Source organism: Vicia villosa, linkage group LG2, assembly GCF_029867415.1.
Source record: "Vicia villosa cultivar HV-30 ecotype Madison, WI linkage group LG2, Vvil1.0, whole genome shotgun sequence".
Classification (NCBI taxonomy): Eukaryota; Viridiplantae; Streptophyta; class Magnoliopsida; order Fabales; family Fabaceae; genus Vicia; species Vicia villosa.
This window is the reverse complement of record NC_081181.1, coordinates 5,140,389-5,154,695: the sequence shown is the minus strand read 5'-3', so window position 1 is coordinate 5,154,695 and position 14,307 is coordinate 5,140,389. Positions and strand designations below refer to the sequence as shown.

At 32.3% G+C, this 14,307-nt stretch overlaps 3 protein-coding genes across 3 annotated transcripts; all 3 read left to right on the top strand.

Moving 5' to 3' along the window:
* Positions 1-490: 490 nt before the first annotated feature.
* LOC131648880 (photosynthetic NDH subunit of lumenal location 5, chloroplastic-like) lies at positions 491-1,800 on the top strand. The gene is made up of 3 exons (XM_058918610.1): positions 491-645; positions 730-1,284; positions 1,385-1,800. Exons 1-3 carry the CDS (start codon positions 595-597, stop codon positions 1,535-1,537), a joined length of 759 nt encoding a protein of 252 aa, XP_058774593.1. The 5' UTR covers positions 491-594; the 3' UTR covers positions 1,538-1,800.
* Positions 1,801-8,658: 6,858 nt separating this feature from the next.
* Positions 8,659-9,604, top strand: LOC131648493 (protein LAZY 1-like). Its single transcript, XM_058918246.1, has 3 exons — positions 8,659-8,664; positions 8,759-8,825; positions 8,964-9,604. The coding sequence occupies exons 1-3, from the start codon at positions 8,659-8,661 to the stop codon at positions 9,602-9,604; spliced, it is 714 nt and encodes a 237-aa protein (XP_058774229.1).
* Positions 9,605-10,071: 467 nt separating this feature from the next.
* On the top strand, positions 10,072-11,773 carry LOC131648876 (UPF0235 protein At5g63440). The gene is made up of 5 exons (XM_058918604.1): positions 10,072-10,317; positions 10,393-10,758; positions 10,994-11,082; positions 11,317-11,385; positions 11,529-11,773. The coding sequence occupies exons 1-5, from the start codon at positions 10,203-10,205 to the stop codon at positions 11,586-11,588; spliced, it is 699 nt and encodes a 232-aa protein (XP_058774587.1). The 5' UTR covers positions 10,072-10,202; the 3' UTR covers positions 11,589-11,773.
* Positions 11,774-14,307: the final 2,534 nt, after the last annotated feature.

The window sequence follows — 14,307 nt, the reverse complement described above, 5'->3', positions numbered from 1 at the left end:
ACCATAGTGTTCTAGCTCTTTATCACAGAACATTCTTAGAGGTGATAAAATTGATTTGATCAGTGGAACATGTCTGTTTTATCTGCATTTTAGTGTAGGGCAGATCAAGGGTTTAGATACCAACTTTCTAATGTGCCCGTTTCATCCGCCCCACCGTATTTTATTTTTTCAAACTCTTACGCAAGAAATCTAAATGAGAAGGACATGTTGTTTGTCACTCCTACTTTCACTTTTCTATCAAGATATTTCTAGTACATTCAACACATTTAAAGCGATCTATTGATTCTCAAAATATTTTTAGACATTCATTAGAATTTCTACCTTATACAATTTTTACAATTACTAAAATCTTAAGAAGCTCAAAAATATACCAGAACTAAAATTTTAAGACATATCCCAATTTACAATAAGTATTTAGATATATCCTTTATATACATACATTTAGCGGGTTATAGGAGGACATTATAGTAATTTAGACGTGAATCCACAGGATGGAAAGAGAGGCATATGCAGGGTTTGAGTTTAATAACCGATACTGAGATAGATTAATAGATAGCCTTGGTAAGTTATAACACGCGCGCCCCGTTCCTTCCGATGGCTGCTGCTGCTGCATTCAATGTTATATCACCCCCACTCTTCTCACTGGTAATTCTTTCTTCTTCTTCTACATAGGTTTGGTTTCCTTCAATTCAATTCATTCATTTTATTGTTTTTGTTTTGGGTGCTTAGTCAAATGTTGCAGATACTAGAACCCTAGCAGTCACAGCACTCAACCCTAACCCTAGAAATATCCCCATTCACCGACCTCTGGGATTGAAATTACGTACCACTAGCATTCTTCCTGCGTCTGCTGCTGCTGCCAGACTCAAAGTGAGGGCGGCTGCTGGTAATTCCGACTCAGAGGAAGTTATCGTACAATCAAAAGTGACTCACAAAGTATTCTTTGACATCAGTATTGGAAATCCAGTTGGAAAACTCGTCGGTAAGATTGTCATCGGACTCTTCGGCGACGATGTCCCCCAGACAACCGAGAACTTCCGTGCCCTTTGCACCGGCGAGAAGGGCTTTGGCTACAAGAATTCCACCTTTCATCGCGTCATCAAAGAATTCATGATTCAAGGAGGAGATTTCGACAAAGGAAATGGAACCGGTGGCAAGAGTATATATGGTCGCACATTCAAAGATGAGAATTTTAAACTCTCTCATACTGGACCCGGAACGGTTAGTATGGCAAATGCAGGTCCCAACACCAATGGGAGTCAGTTTTTCATATGCACTGTCAAGGTACTCCACAACATTCATTTTCAACCTCTTTTACTTTCAATTTATATCCGCTGCTAAAATATGCGATGCTTGATTTTGATATAATATACGTAATTGGCAGACGCAATGGCTTGATCAGAAACATGTTGTATTTGGCCAAGTTTTGGAAGGCATGGACATTGTTAGGTTGATTGAATCGCAAGAGACAGATCGTGGTGATCGTCCAAGGAAGAAGGTGGTTATCAGTGACTGTGGTGAGCTTCCAATTGCTTGATATGTTTTGTTTTTGGCTGCTGACCAAGAAACCGACCTCTTGTTCTCTGGAATTTTCTATTTGACTATTATAATTCTAAATGAGTTCAGTTAGTGCCTTTCTTCTTTTGATACTAGGACCTACAAACTCTTATCAGCTATTTGTATTCTAGTAGAAATATAGTTGGAGTTGATATTATATTGGTCCGCGGATTTTGGATGTTATCTGATTCTGAATAGAGTATCCTTAAAATAAGCCAAAGTGCATATTCAGTTGGAATCAAATGATGATAGAACTCTAGGAATTTTCTACAAACTGTTGGGTGAAATTTAATATTATTGTGATTGACTTGTCTAAGACATTCTGTTAGCAATTCTATGACTTTTTTTCTTCCTGATCCATTGAGAATGTTGTAACTTCCTCTTGCTCTAACCCCACGGGTTGACCTAGTGGTTGAGGCTTGGGTCTTGAGAGTGTGCTCCTCTCAAGACCCCAGGTTCGAATTCCGTTGGGTACAAACAATTCATGTATTGGGTCAGTCCATACAGAACAAGTTCTGTATTTAAACAAGGTCCCCACAAGTGGACGGTGGGATTGGTCCCCTTGGATTAGTCCGTCGCTAGGCCGGATCTCAAGATTTCAAAAACAAAAATTCCTCTCGCTCTTTCCAAAGATAGCCTTCCTCCAAATATTTTAAGGTGGATCTTGTCTGGTTTTATTGTCACTAGTCCTAGTCTGCAAGTTTGGAATGTGATTACTGATGTTGATGTTCTGGTCTCATCTATCTCATTGGCTCGTTGCTGTCTGTCTCGTACGCCCCTCTTCCTGCCTATTGTTTGCACTGTTCCATTTGATGCCAAAGAAAAACTTAGAACTTCACGTATCTCTCAGTTTGATATTTGTTTATGGTACAATGTCTAAGAAAATTGGTGTTCTGGATGCTGATCTGTCACGGAATATTCCATCTTCTATCTGATATCTCTAAAAATTTTCACTATGTGTACACGTTAAAGATTCAGAGTTTTATTTTGGATCGAAAGAGTTCCAGAGATGTTTATTGAACTTATTCAAAAAAATTGATGAATGTTTTAGAAGTAATTTATGTTACTATCATTTAAGCTTAAAGATAAGTTATATGCATTTACTACTATAGAATTGGATGTAGCGTTTCAACTTATAACTTGAAAAAAAAAAAAATCAAATACGAGAAGAAATTAACACAGATCACAGCTCATAACAACAGACTCAGGGAGATCTACTTTGGCCCTAGAATCTTATAATCCAATCTTTCAAGTTCATGCAAAATCACATCTTCCAAGCTTTTAGAACTGTAACAATTTAGTAACAGTGATTCACCTCATTTGGGTATTTGCTCTAAGATCATCTTTGGATGCAGTCTTTTAAGTTAGAGTTATGTTCTCCCTCTCCCCATTAGCTACACCTTCATATCTTTGGTTTTAATATTACAAATGAACATGATTTTGTATTTTGGGAGTTTTTTTTCTCTGTTTAGGATTCATGAACGGATATAGTCATTTCATTCAATCACATTGAGATCTTAGCAAATTAGATTCAAAACACAAGCTCGAAATTGGGATGGTCAAATACCCGCATAAAATGTCCACTTAGCTAACCATTAGACTATTGCTAGTAATTAACCTATTTCTCTTTATCTCTTCTACTGTTTTTTTTTTCTTTAGCAGCCTTCGGGGCACTCTTTAAACATACTAAATAAATACATTATTCTTTATAAAAATCAGCATTTCAATTTTCAATGCATTGATTACATGCATTTTTAAAAAATTTATCACTTCAATCACTTAAAAAGTGGCACAAAACACTGGTTAGCATTTCCTTTTTTTTAATAAAAAATTGTCACTCGGTAAAACTCTTCAAAAAAATTAACTATGGTCCTTCAAAATAAATTCCAACATATTTGGTATTTTACTACCGTGTTTTTTTCTTATTTAGAATTGAATTTTTATAAAGCTACAATTTCTAACTTCTTGAAATCAATTTTAAAAATAAATTCTCCTTTCTGTTTCTTTTTTTCCTTTAAATTTAACAACATCAATATCTCTCGTCATTTTTTTGTTGTCATTTTTTTGTTGCCATTTTTATCATTTTTTTTTTGCCATTTGTATCATTTAGACATTCAAAAGTAATTTTGATAAAAATATTCAATCAACATTTTTAATACAAATCACTTTTGCTGTGAATATGAGCTAGTTTGTTTTTGGCTTTTTTTTAAAATAATTTTTATAGTGTTACATAATTTTGTGTTAAAAAATATTTACAATTTTTTTTATAAAAGCTTCAAATGAAAATCCGATTTGAATAATTATTCTTAAAATGTGATTTTAAGTATTTCTTCTATTTATAAAAAAAATTGGATAACAAAATTTCAAATATTCATTTAATTTTGAAATTATTTTAATTAAATTTTCATAAAAATCATTTTTGAAATAATTTTTTGAAAAAATTGAAAATTTGACTATGTTTTAGTCTTCCATAATGTATGCTTATATTATAGGATGTCAAAATTAGTGTTTCATTTTTAAAAAGGCGAATATAAAAAAATTTGTAATATTTTGAAATACGATGTAAAATTTATTTTTAAAAATACAAAGAAAAAAATCAATTTTTATAAAGCTGAAACAAACAAGCCCATATCCAAACATAAATCACTTTATATTAAAGTCAATTTTTATTAAATTTATTCTCTCAAAGTCAATTTTTTCTCAACAGAATCAAACACATACTAAGATAATGGTTAAAAAAAATTAATAATGTGTTACAAAATGTACACATATCTATATTTAAAAAATAAAGGTTACATTTTTTTTTCAGTTCCTTGAATGATTCAGAAAGACACTAATTGCAATATACTTTCGATTAGAATTATAGTATGTTTGAATGGACGTCAAAAACTTCAGAATCACAGTGAAAAATCACAGCAAGATACAAAGGAGCTATACCAAACATAGCTTTAATCATTTTGATACATAAGAAAAGAAAAAAATTATTAAAATTATTAAATTATAATTTGTTAATTTTAATTTCAAGCTTGTATATCAAAATGATGTATTATAATTGGATGATATTGTGAAGTGATTTTAAACTCTTCAAATTAATCTCATATAAAAAGAAATTAGAAAAAGAAATATTTTATTATGAGAATATTTTCTTCTCTTTACTTAAACCATTCGATACATCATAAAGGCTAAAATGAACTAAACCACATGTTTTAATTCTTAGCAAAACAACCAAATATGGATGCTTGGCATCAAATTACTGATTATCCAATCAAGTTCATAGCATTAAATACATCTTGATTTTTTTTAAGGCTTGACAAAACATATTTGTTATTTCTATGAGTTCTTTCATCAAGTGCAAAATAAATATAAAATCAAATGCTTTCAAGTAATTGTAACAACTATATGCATTCTCGCGTGTAGCATAACTTCCTCTATCTTTTGCAACTTTTTTTAAAACTGAACAAGTTGCTTCATACATGTTTATCAAGCTAGAAATAGAATCATAATGTGATCCCCAACGAGTCTCTCTAGCTCGTTTCAAGGATAGTTTTCTAAATGAATTTGATATAGACCCCATTTTAGATAAGCTCTTCGTATTGCTTCCACTTGATTTGGTGGATATTGCCAAACCGGATGACGCTTTCCAAGATCGCGTACAAAATAATTTTCAAAACCATGATGCTCTTCAATTGTTGGATTCTTAAGAACCGTTTCAGATTCGGATGTCGGGATTATAATTTCTTCATCTCTCTCTTCTCTTTCAATTTCACATGCTTTCCTTTTGAAAAAAAATCAATTTTCTTATTATTCATCTTTACTTTTTCTATAATATCATATCAGATCCAAAAATCAATTTAGAGAACATAGAAATTAAAAGAGAAAAATTAATAAACTTAAATAATCAATTTTAATCCGTTTTCAAATACCGGTAACTTCACTATTAGAAATTAGCAGCAACAATGATTAAATAAACCTTTACAGTGTATAACTATATTTGTAAATTACGGTGTTATGAATTGGCTTAATAAATCTCATATAAAATATTATTGATTAATGATTTAATGTGTTGTTCATCTAATTTAACACATTAAGAAAGAAGAACCCTAAAAATCACAAAAACACAAATCAAGCACTCACTTTAATTTGTTACTTTTTATAAAAGAAGAATGAATAAAGTTTTTTACCTGATATATGCCAATCACTTTAATTTGTTCCAATTCTAGTGTCAGTAGCAAATACATATAAGAAAGAAAGAAAAAGTAGAAACTTTTTACGATATATGTATTTTAACCTATGATTAAGAAAAAAAATAAAAATTAATTTTAATTTAATATAAAAATATTTTAGTAATTTAATATATATGAATTAAAAAAAATAAAAAGTTGAGGGGTGGTGCAGTTACGGTGCATAGATAAAAATCTATGCACCGTGCATAGAGAATTATTGACCATTGGATCATTAGATCAAATTATAATTATTACTCAATAGTCAATACTCATTACTCAATAGTCAATACTCATTACTCAATAGTCAATACTCAATACTCAATATTAGATTAAAAATATGATCCAATGGCTTAGATTGACTTATGCATGGTGCATAAGGAAAATCCTTATGCATATTAGCCAATGCCGGCCGTGGCCTTCCCACGTCCCCCAGTTCCGCCACTGTATTCATGGCCACAAATAGGTTATAATGTGCAAGTTATTAAGTTTTCAATATTGGCGTTATTGTGATTTAAAAGATGATAGCACTGGCTTTTTTGTATGTTCGTCTTGGAATTATTCTACTCTACAGTGCAATGCTATATTAGGCATATATGTTTGTACTCACATCAAATTGTTCAATGGAATTAAATGTCATGTTGACGAAGTTTTTACATGGGTGAGAATGAATCAGAGCTGATTAATACTTATGTCTTCATATTTTGGATTAAAATTTGGTGTTAGTGGTTTTTAAGGAGTATTTGACGTTTAGCTCGTGATTGCTTGCATAGCTTCTTCAAACTTTTCAACAAGTGATACTAGATTAATGGTTCCATTTGGTGGAGAAGTGTGATTTTAGTTTAAAATAAATCTAATGAGGTGAATGACTCCTACTTTGAAATTTAAGTATCAATAGTCAATCTCACATCAACTAAAAATAAATAAAATGTTACCTATCTAAAAGGAGGTGATTCATATTTTTAATATTTTAAGAATTTGGTTGATATCTAGTGTGATGAGGTCTTGAAGATTTAGTCCATTTCTTCTTTTGAATTCTTCAATAAATAATATCATGGTTAGAGTTTGTATGAAAGAAGGAGATATTGGATATGTAAGATAGATGACACATATACCTAATGTATGGTGTCTAAGTCTTTTATAGATTTTGCATCTTGAGTTCCTTGTTATTTTCGATGCTCTCTCAAACTCACAATATCTCATAGAGTTAACTACCATACATATTTAATGTTTTTATAGTAAATTATGATAAATATGAGAATAAAAAATATATTTGTTATTCACCATTGAATTTAAATGAAGAGTTAAGATTAAAATATTTTATTAAAATACGTTTATATCAAGTTTATGTGATATGGAATAAACTCAAAACACTTCATCCTTACAGGCTCCGTGCTTTGCGGATTTATGTACATCCCAAAATTTTAATACATAGCTCGGATAAGGTCGGGTTGCACACAACAATTTATGAATGGCGCAATGGCGGTGTCATAACCCGTGTATATTCCGGGTTTATTCTTTGTCGGGATGGACTCCCCATATCGGACTCTAGGAAGCCGCATCTGATAGCGTGTTTTCGTTACGATACCCAAAGAGGCAATCAACGATCATGAATTTGTTACAAATCGTTAATAAAATCTGTTACAAATCGTTAATGGAGTATGTTACATTTCTTAATAGTCATTAAACCTAATTAGCAAGCATAAATAATGAAAGGAAAGATGATTGTACAAATACTTGACTAAAGCAAATGTGAAAGGGATGGACTAATCATCTAAAAACACATAGATTACCATAAACGTTTGCAGTCCCTCCTGACCAGATTGAGGGGGCTATCTGATTGATGTTCTCTGCAAGAATACGTGAAATCGTGAAAAACACAGAAATTAGAACTGGTTTCCCATAAATAACGCCACTATTCTGTTCTGGAATCAAATTTGGATGTGATCGGTGAATGCGGAATCCTGAACTGGTGGTTTCAATTTACGATAAAGTTGAGCGGGAGTGGATCTACATAGTTAGCACTCCAAAGCTAAGTCAATTCAAGATTCAAGATTAGTATAATGAAAAGTAGAGATCAGAGAGTATACCTTACTTTCCGTGTGAAAAGACTTTTATATCTTAAGTCAAAAGTAGTGAATTTGAGTTGAGTTAAACTTTGGCCTTTGGCCGCCTTTGGCCAGTAGAGAAAGATTTTCAATCATAATTGTAATGTAATCTAAATCAAACTTTACATTTTTAATTCGAACAATTTGAATTTTTTAAGCTGAAATATTCAATGAAAGATTGTGATTTAAAAATTTCTAATAGATTGTAATTTTATAGGGTTTTACTAGACATTTTATTGAGTTATTTGTGATAAAAAAAGTGTGACCCTACTAGTTGAAATTTTTTGCTAATGTCATATTCTTGAATCACTCTCTACTCCCCTCCAAGAAAATCTAGTCATGTTTACTCTGGTCGCTTTTGCACATGCTCTTTCCTTTAAACAATTTTACTTTTCTTTAACCAAACCTTATTGATTTGTTATTATGTTTGTAATAGACTCTTGATATTTTAGTAATAAAGTATTTCAAAGTTGTTTGGAGTGTAAATTACAAAATGTTATATGTCTTACATTCTTTTAACGCATTACAACATGTGGATGGCACACCTGGGAGATACGTTGATCAAATTAATCAAACTCGTTCAGCTGCACATGATCGAATAGGCATATGTGGATGTTGACATATATTAACAAACAATGCTTTGTAACTATCTCTATGTTTTATCTCTGTATGCACATTTCTGGAATGTCATCGCTCTTAACAAATTACTCTTATTTATAGCTTTTCATGCCAAACTATTCTTAGCATACAAAGTCATAACACACTTTGAAAGAATGAAGGTAATTAAGACGATTAATTGCTAATTTCGATATCTTATAAATGTCTGGCTTCTTATAATCAATCTTCTAAGTTGATTCTTTTCATTTGCTGCAGTTACTTGAATGGATTCATAGAAAACTTGGCCAGAACAGCACTCGACCGTCGAAACACCTGCTCATTGGTAACTATATTTTTATATTCCGGTAACAGTACACCATAAATTATGCCATATTTAACTAGGCATGTCTATTACATGCATGAAATTTGATTTCTGATGTCTTGTAAAATGCATATATATATATAATATATCTGTTGGCAGCAGCAGCAGCAGTTGATGAGGAAGAAGAGCAAGAGGCATGGAATGATGGTATTTTCCCGGGCTTCCTAGCAATTGGAACTCTTGGATTGGATCCATCATCAACTCCAACATTTTCCATCTGTGTTGATGATATAATAACTGAAGGGGATGATGACGTGACTGAGAATGAGCTGAAGCTGATCAACGATGAGCTAGAGAAAGTTCTTGTGCTAACCAACAGCAGTGATGATATTGATTCATCTGGCAGAAACAGCCATGGAAGCAGCAGCGGAGAATCAAACACCTTTTGTCCACTTCAGGGATATCTCTTTGGATCTGCATTTGAATTATCGGCAACAAGTATGGTAGCAGTGTCAAAGAATAAGGAGCAGCAGCAGCAGCAGCATCAGAGTGAGAGAACATCACTTGCTGAGCTGTTTCAAAGAAGCAAACTAGAAGATGAGAACAGTCTGGTTGGAGGAAAGGATGACGATACTGACAATGACAAGGTGGAGGCCATGAAAATAAATGTGAAGAAAAAAAGGATGGTCCATGCTTTTGATTCAGCTTCAGCAGACAGAAAACTGCATTATAAGGTGCCACACACATTTTATATTTTTCAATTGATAAGTTATGAGTTAGTCCGGTTGATAAGTGAATGAATTTTTGGATTGTAGATTGTCCAAATGTTTCAGAAGAAAATTCACCCTGTAAATACAAGAGCAGCTAGGAAGAAGAAAAGAATGAATGAGAAAAGTTGGGCAGAATATGAGAATAAGGAGCAGTGGATCAAAACAGATGCGGACTGTAAGCATCTCACTCATTTAATTTTGTGTTAGTTAACTCATATCACTCATGAACTGAACAAATTTTATGAAATTGCAGATTTAGTGTTGGAGCTCTAAAAGGCAGAGGAGAAGGCAATAATTGGGTTTATTTTTAATGTGTAATCTCAAAGTTAGATTAAACCTTTTGTTTTGTGTATGGTGCTTAACTATAAATATATAATATCAGCTTGTTTTGTTGTTTATGGTTCCACAAGAATGAATTAAAAATCAGTATTGTCATATTTATTTATTAAGCAACAGAATGAAAAGAATTACTATAACTAATAAAGTGACGACGACGACACTGAAATAAAAACAAAGGTGGTGTATGAGTAAAAACACGGGGGTGTAAACGGAAAATAAGCGAATGAATAAATAAACAAAAGGGAATTGGAATTGAAAATTGGTAGAAGCGAAGAGAAGAGAGAAAGAGATGCCGAAGAGGACGACGCATACATACTCAAGCGAGGACGCGGCTCCTGAAGGCCCTAACTCCGATCTCTTTGTTTATTACTGCAAACACTGCGCTTCCCATGTTCTCATCACTGGTTTGTTCCTTTCTTTTTCTTCTTCAATCCAATTTATTTGATTCCAAAAAAAAAACTAACCTAGAAACTCAAAAGACACACAATTGCAGAAAATGCCTAGAAGAAACACTGATAGAGCATACGTATTAGACAAGACCAAACATCTTGCTAGATTCAACATTCACGAAGCTGGCAACGTTCTGTTAAAGCGAGGGGAAGGCAAAGTCGAGAAACAGTTCCGTATGAATTGTATTGGCTGTGGTCTCTTTGTTTGCTATCGTTCTCAACAAGATTTGGATTCTTCCACTTTTATTTATGTACTTGACAAAGCACTCAGTACTGTTGCTGCCGAAACCAACCCCCAGGATGCACCTGTTCCGCCTTGTATTTCCAATCTTGAAGGTGGACTTGTTCAACTTGCTATTGAAGTCGAGGATCGTGCTCACCGCTCCGCTATCACAAGTAACTAACTAACAACCTTAATGCAAATATGTTTTGTTTCTTGTTTTTGTAATTGCTAATTGGTAAACATGTCATGTTAGTTACAACACTGTTTTTGTTTCAAGCCCCTAATGAACAAGATCAAAAAGTTATATGATCCAAAAACATGTTCACATGATTGGATACATCTATTTGGAGTGCAAATGCTTCTTACTAAAACCATTATGGATATTTATAATCAAGTTTTCTGTGTTAGGAGTAAATGCCGATGATGTCCGAGTCTCTGTTGCTGCTCCCGCTGCACGTGGAGAAGCTAACAATGAACTTTTGGAGTTTATGGGAAAAGTATATATCTCTACCCTCTTTTACTCTTTTTAATCTCGTTTGGTTTTGCTCAAGATTAGGGTTGTTTGTTGCCTTGTAACCTTGTAGTCATGAGATTGAGCTATGGAAACAGCCTCTTTCTTCTTCATGACAGCAAGGTTGCCTATACATTATGTCTCTTTGCTCAAATCTGCTCTCTCTAGGAAAATATAGTTGGTTACCACTGACAACATATGACTAAATTTGTATTTATAGGTTTTGGGTTTAAGATTGAGTCAAATGACTCTTCAGAGAGGATGGAATAATAAGTCAAAGCTTCTTGTGGTGAGTTACATTACTATCAATTATATCACCTTCAAGTAAAGCATATCTTGCATTTGAGCATTTTCTTTCTCAAAGAAACATATATACGATACTGATCCTCAGACACAATTGATTCCTAATAGACCATTTGACGATCATTTCAGGTGGAGGATTTGACTGCTAGGCAAGTTTATGAGAAACTTTTGGAAGCTGTACAACCTTGATGCTGTTTCTGTGCACATTTCATACTAGGTGTTGTATCTCTTTTTTCAACAAAAACAAGTTTGGGTTTTGAACTTCAGTTGTATTTATTTAATTTTAGCAAGAGACAGCCATTAGTGTATTGATGTTGGAAATGTAAAGTAAAACTCATCTGATTAATCAGCAATTGAGTGGGGTTGAATTGTAACGAGATGTGTTTTGAATGTGAAAACATATAAATGTCTACATTGTGATTTAAATTTGAAAGACTGTTTTAAAGAAGTGAGCAGAATTATTCTTGTAGTCGTGGGTGTGGAGAAAGAGAGTTAATGATGAATGGATTGAGGTGTACACACTTGGTCCTGAGTTCAGCTGGAGGAGAGGACTAGGGTTAGGGAGTGGAAGAGGCATTGGTAGAGGAAGGGAACATGACTAGGGAACGAAAGTTGTTGTGGTGTACCATAAATATGGTTGAAGAGGTTGATTTATAAGGGGAAAGGGCATGTGGTTTAGGGTTTTTAAAGTGTAATGTGGATGCAGGTTTTTAACATCTATGGTCTTTTGGAAGCTCTTCATTAGTTTCCGAATTCAATTTCCATCATGTTATTCGAGGTTGATTGCAAGTTAGTAGCTAATAGTATCAATCTCCTTAAGCGTAATATTTCGTCTTTTGGTCTTATTATTAAGGAGTGTATTGATCTTATTTTTCATTTTTTCAAACTCTAGATTTGTTTAGTGTTATCCCGACTCCGGAGACACGCAAATAGGTCTTTAATCTTGCTTGGGAAGCTCCATCAATAGTTAATAACTAATCTTTTTACTATAATCCTCTTTATATTCATAAATAATCCTCTTTATATTCATAAATTAATGCCTTGAACTTCTATTGATGATTTCTGGTTTTAATTTCATATGCAACAAAAAGATTTGGAAATGCTTTGGTTTAAATAAAATTGATAACCCTGAGTGTGATAAAGGGTCATTAATGGAATTTTTTTATTTACTCGAAGTCATAGATGATGTTTCACAGAATTACTTTTTTGTATTCTGAGGTTTGGCTTCCAAAGATTGACTGTGTTGATGTTGATCCGTGGGTGTCGTGGCCCTTCATTGAAAGGTGAATTAGACCATAAGATAGGTACCGGAGATCGGTGTTGCTTGAAAGAAGATTTAGGTGATGTAAAATATGTCAAACTTTAAAAATTGAACCATTGAAACACTCCAAAGCTTAATTTTTTTTGTAACATATCAATATTAAAATTCTTTTTAAAGAATTGATTTAACGGTCCGTTTGTTTTGACTTTTTTTAAAAATGATTTTTATAATGTTACCAAATTATGTGAAATTTTTTTTTATAAAAAAACTTTTTATAAAAACTTCAAATAAAATTTTTGTTTGAATAGTTATTCTTAAAATGTGATTTTAGGTATTTTATCTATTTATGAGAAAAAAAATTTGGATATCAAAATTTCAAAAAATCACTTAATTTTGAAGCTATTTCAAATAGATTTTCATAAAAATCATTTTTGAAATACAACTTTTTGAAAAATTATGATTTTGACTAAGTTTTGGTCTTCAATTATGTATGTTTATATTATAAAATGTCAAATTAAGTGTTTCATTTTAGAAAAAACGAATATAAAAAAACTTGTAATATTTTAAAAAACGGTTTTAGAAAATCTATTTTCAAAAATACAAAGAAAAAATCTATTTTTTTAAAGCTGAAACAAACTGACCCTATATAGTGTCATTTCACACTAAATTATAAACGTCAGATAATTGAAGTGTTTAATTCAATCATATGTATTTTAGAAATTTAATATATAAGTAATAGTGATATTTTTGCTTTGGCTGTATATCAAAATTAAACAATTTATATAAATTAAAATAATCTGTAATTAAAATTAGGGCTGGCAAATTAGCTAGGGTTATACCTTACACCCCCACTATTTCAACAAATTGACCAAAATACACTTTTGACAAACAAAAAAGTTAAAATGGAAAATTAAAATCTATATTTAAAATTTTCGGAAGGAATTGAATTATTTCATTTTTTTTTAGACTTGCTCTGACATTTACAAGTAAATATTTATGTTTTTATCAAAATTAATATTTAGTTAAGAAATATCTCGTATTTTTATATATTTTTATTGGATTTTTAAAAGTTCGTATAAAAAATGTTGTTTTATTTACCATTTTTTTAAAAGTCTCATAAATTTATACTTGTTAAAAGTACAATACGTGATAATCCGTAGTGATTAAAGATTGTCAGGATTTTTAGGTTTGTTTGTGGTATTAGAGCAAACTCACATAATGACATGAAAAGTTTTGTATACTGTGTTTTAGGTAGTGAACTTTCCCATCCTTAACCTTAGGACTGAGATATTTAGAGAAAGTCATGGGCCTGACTCTCGTAATATCAGGAAGATGCAACCATTTCTAGGTGCGGGAAGAGTGGACAGTTAACTCCCCTATTATTCAGGAGAACATGGCTTTCTCCCCTTTTCACTCTCTTTCTGCACTATTGCATATTGAGATACATCTTTATCCGTGTTCTTACAATTGGGCGAGTCATCTCGGGATTGGACAATATAATCAGACAATGGGCACCCACCCTAATCAATAGGTGATTAGGGAGCTGAGGAGGACGCCCCTCAATTTCCTCTAACATAGACGGACAATCCAGTGGTCATCACGAGGTATGAATTTGACTATCTCACACCTGACGAGATGAAGGTAGTC

Excerpts from the sequence above, each read along its gene's own strand:
- LOC131648880 (XM_058918610.1), top strand. The coding sequence starts at position 595 with ATGGCTGCTGCTGCTGCATTCAATGTTATATCACCCCCACTCTTCTCA. Across the intron at positions 646-729 it reads CACCCCCACTCTTCTCACTG|TCAAATGTTGCAGATACTAG; the intron begins GTAATTCTTTCT and ends TTGGGTGCTTAG. Across the intron at positions 1,285-1,384 it reads TTTTCATATGCACTGTCAAG|ACGCAATGGCTTGATCAGAA; the intron begins GTACTCCACAAC and ends CGTAATTGGCAG.
- LOC131648876 (XM_058918604.1), top strand. The coding sequence starts at position 10,203 with ATGCCGAAGAGGACGACGCATACATACTCAAGCGAGGACGCGGCTCCT. Across the intron at positions 10,318-10,392 it reads TTCCCATGTTCTCATCACTG|ACACACAATTGCAGAAAATG; the intron begins GTTTGTTCCTTT and ends GAAACTCAAAAG. Across the intron at positions 11,386-11,528 it reads ATAAGTCAAAGCTTCTTGTG|GTGGAGGATTTGACTGCTAG; the intron begins GTGAGTTACATT and ends CGATCATTTCAG.
- LOC131648493 (XM_058918246.1), top strand. Across the intron at positions 8,826-8,963 it reads GTCGAAACACCTGCTCATTG|CAGCAGCAGCAGTTGATGAG; the intron begins GTAACTATATTT and ends ATCTGTTGGCAG.